The 3249-nt window shown below is 50.8% G+C and overlaps 1 protein-coding gene across 1 annotated transcript in view; it reads right to left on the minus strand.

Moving 5' to 3' along the window:
- Positions 1 to 1121: 1121 nt before the first annotated feature.
- The window catches only part of LOC103366553 (T-box transcription factor TBX19-like), a 22677-nt gene continuing 20549 nt past the window's right edge, over positions 1122 to 3249 (minus strand). Inside the window, 4 exon segments of the mRNA XM_008294323.1 lie at positions 1122 to 1287; positions 1373 to 1529; positions 1684 to 1842; positions 2906 to 2964. Coding sequence (XP_008292545.1) covers positions 1122 to 1287; positions 1373 to 1529; positions 1684 to 1842; positions 2906 to 2964 — 541 coding nt within the window.

Below are 3249 nucleotides of genomic sequence, written 5' to 3' on the forward strand. Positions count from 1 at the left end.
GGTAGCCGCTAGTTCCTACAGGTAGTCACTAGTACCACAGGTAGCCACTAGTAGCCACAGGTAGCCATAGCCACAGGTAGCCACTAGAAGCCCCAGGTAGCTGCTAGTAGCCACAGGTAGCCACAAGTAGCCACAGGTAGCCAGTAGCTACAGGTAGTCACTAGTACCACATGTTGCCACAGGTAGCCAGTAGCTACAGGTAGTCCCTCGTACCACAGGTAGCCACTAGAAGCCCCAGGTAGCCTCTAGTAGCCACAGGTAGCCACGAGTAGCCACAGCTAGTCACAATTAGCCACAAATTTGCACACAAAAAAATCACCTTCAGTACTTGTAGTCATCAGTGGGCCACTAATAATAATAATCGGCACGAGTACAAATTAGTAGCCACAAATAGTTATGAGTAGCCACTAGCAAATACTATTAGCCACCAACATTAATTGTCAGCTGACAAATAGAAGTCATTAGTCGTATATATAATAGCCACAAATACAAATTAGCTGCCAGCAGTCGTAAACAGGCACTGATAGTCACTGTACCAACGGCCAAGTGGCCTCGAGCTGTTCTACTAGTGGATATTAGTAACTACCAGTAGACATTAGTAGCCAACGGTAGCTATTGGTAGCCACTGCTAGATATTAGTAACCAGAAGTAGCCAACAGTAGGTATGAGTAGCTAACAGTAGCTGTTAGTAGCCACCAGTAGATATTAGTAACTACCAGTACATATTAGTAGCCACCAGTATTTACAGTTAGATACAAGTAGCTATTCGTTTGCAGATACACAGGTCTTTACAAAGAGTCACAAACACTCACTACTAGCTGCCGGTATGTACAAATATGCATCAACAGCCCCACTAGTTAACACAGGTTACCAAAGGTTAACACTGGTTACCAGCCATTACCACTGGTTAACACGGGTTAGCAGCAATTACCACTGGTTACCACTGGCTAACAGCCATTACCACGGGTTAACACTGGTTACCAGCAGTTACCAATAACTACACTAGTTACTGGCCATTACCACTGGTTAACATGGGTCACCAGCAGTTACCGCTGGTTACTGCTGGCAACCAATAGCGTCCCAGTGTGTAGTCAGTTCATCTCAGCCAATCACATCACTCCTCAGAAAGAGTGGGTGGGACCAGGTGGCCACCCAGCACCGCCCACTCGCCCGTGACTGGGGGGCTGCATGAGGCTCTCACTGCTGATTGGTCCATGGAGAGCGGCGCATGGTGAGTGGGAGGGGCTTAGCTCACTGCAGCCAACCGTCCACAGACAGGGATACTGACTGAAAACACATAGAGACAGTTTAACATGGAGCCGCCACTCTAGACAGGCAGATGTAGCACCTGTGGCTGTGGGCAGAGCCTCACCTGGAGCTGTGAGGAGGAGGAGGAGGAGGAGGAGGAGCCTGTGAGGAAGGAGCGCTGCTGGTCAGGGGGAGGGAGGTGGAGGATGAGGAGGAGGCGGGACGAGGAGAAGAGCTGGTCCAACCATCGGACAGAACCTGGACACCTTCAGACAAACACACTGACACGTAGTGTACTGCATCAGTACTACTAGTACTACTACTAGTACTACTACAGTTGTTTATATATATGTGTGTACTGAGTATATACACAGTTTAGGTCATACGTTTAACATATACTTTGAAGTATTTCTGCGATGCTGAATGAGCAGCTACCTGAGGAGTGTGAGCGGTGCGGCAGGTAGGCGGTAGGGTAAGGTGTGTGTCTCCCAGGGTAACCGTGGTGTTTGTAACCATGGTGATGATGTGATGTCAGCGGGAGGCTGCTGCCGTAAGGAAAAGCTCCGCCTCCTCCAGCCGAGCACAAGGACCAACCTGAAACAAACACATGGAAAGGGATTCAACTCCAGGGACTGTGACCCACAGCTGAACCTTCTCATCTGCATGGACATGAAGTTCACAACCACGGAATGGACTCAGACCTGACCTTCAAAGGAGGCCGGCAGACAGAAACCACTTGAACCAACTTGAAGTCAACACGACCGAAGACCAAGAACCTTGGAGTGGGTGAAGGACATGATCATGACAGAGAAGATCAGGTGGTGGTGATGCAGAGCTTCAGCGCCACCAACCGACCAGCAGCAGGTGTGGACCAGCTGCTCCACCAAGACGTTCAGGAGGAGGATGCCTGGTCCAGATGAACTGACCCTCCAGACTCCCTCCATAGAAACACGAGAACCACTGACTGGTCCAACACTCTGAAGACGGAGAGAAGCTCAACTTCGTCAAGAAGGAAGCTCAAAGGAAAACTGAGAGAAACTCCAACCACAGCATAAGAACTGGCAAGAGAATGGAAACTGTAGCAGATGCTGGGGTTACAGAACCACCATGGAGGACGGTACCGACCCAGAACCAGAGTCACACCGTCTCTGGCTGCCCAGCAGAAACGGAAATCTGCAGCGACGCGACACGGTGGCAGCTACCTGGAAGATCTGCAGCGACACAAGACGGATGAGGAGGAGTGGAACAGGAAGTTCTTCCGGTGTCTGAGGATAAACGGAGATCCAGGCCAACAAACAAACATGAAGAAGAGGAAGCAACGGACCGTCGGCCCAAAGTACCGCGTCTCAAAGTATCCAAGAAGCTGGAGCACAAAGACCTGGAGCTATGAAGAACCTGCTGCAACATCATGAAGGTTCCCTCCTCCGAACAGCACGCGCTGTCAATAACATATGATGTGCAGCAGAACCTCAGAGCCAGAACCTGGGCCGACTCCACAGAACCTGCATGAAAACTACAATAATCATCAGAACCCTGGGTTCAGTCTCTCCTTCAGGCACCGACACATAAAACACGGAGCTGTTTGTGTGAAGACGACAGAAACGGATACATACACAGCAGAAGGTCGGACATGAGGAGGTAGAAGGTCTCAACTCACACGACTGGATTCCAACACGACTCTCCGACGAGTCCGGTAAGCCCCGCCCCCCTGGGTTCCTGAGGAGGACCAATCAGACGCTGCCATCAGAGAGCCTGTGTTGTACATACATGTTGTGTACTGGCCGTGTACTGGGTGTGTACTGGGTGTGTACTGGGTGTGTACTGGCCGTGTACTGGGCGTGTACTGGGCGTGTACTGGGTGTGTACTGGCTGTGTACTGGGTGTGTACTGGCTGTGTACTGGCTGTGTACTGGCTGTGTACTGGCTGTGTACTGGGTGTGTACTGGCCGTGTACTAGTTGTGTACTGGGCGTGTACTGGGCGTGTACTGGGTGTGTACTGG

This window comes from Stegastes partitus, unplaced genomic scaffold, assembly GCF_000690725.1.
Source record: "Stegastes partitus isolate 25-593 unplaced genomic scaffold, Stegastes_partitus-1.0.2 Scaffold954, whole genome shotgun sequence".
NCBI lineage: Eukaryota > Metazoa > Chordata > Actinopteri > Pomacentridae > Stegastes > Stegastes partitus.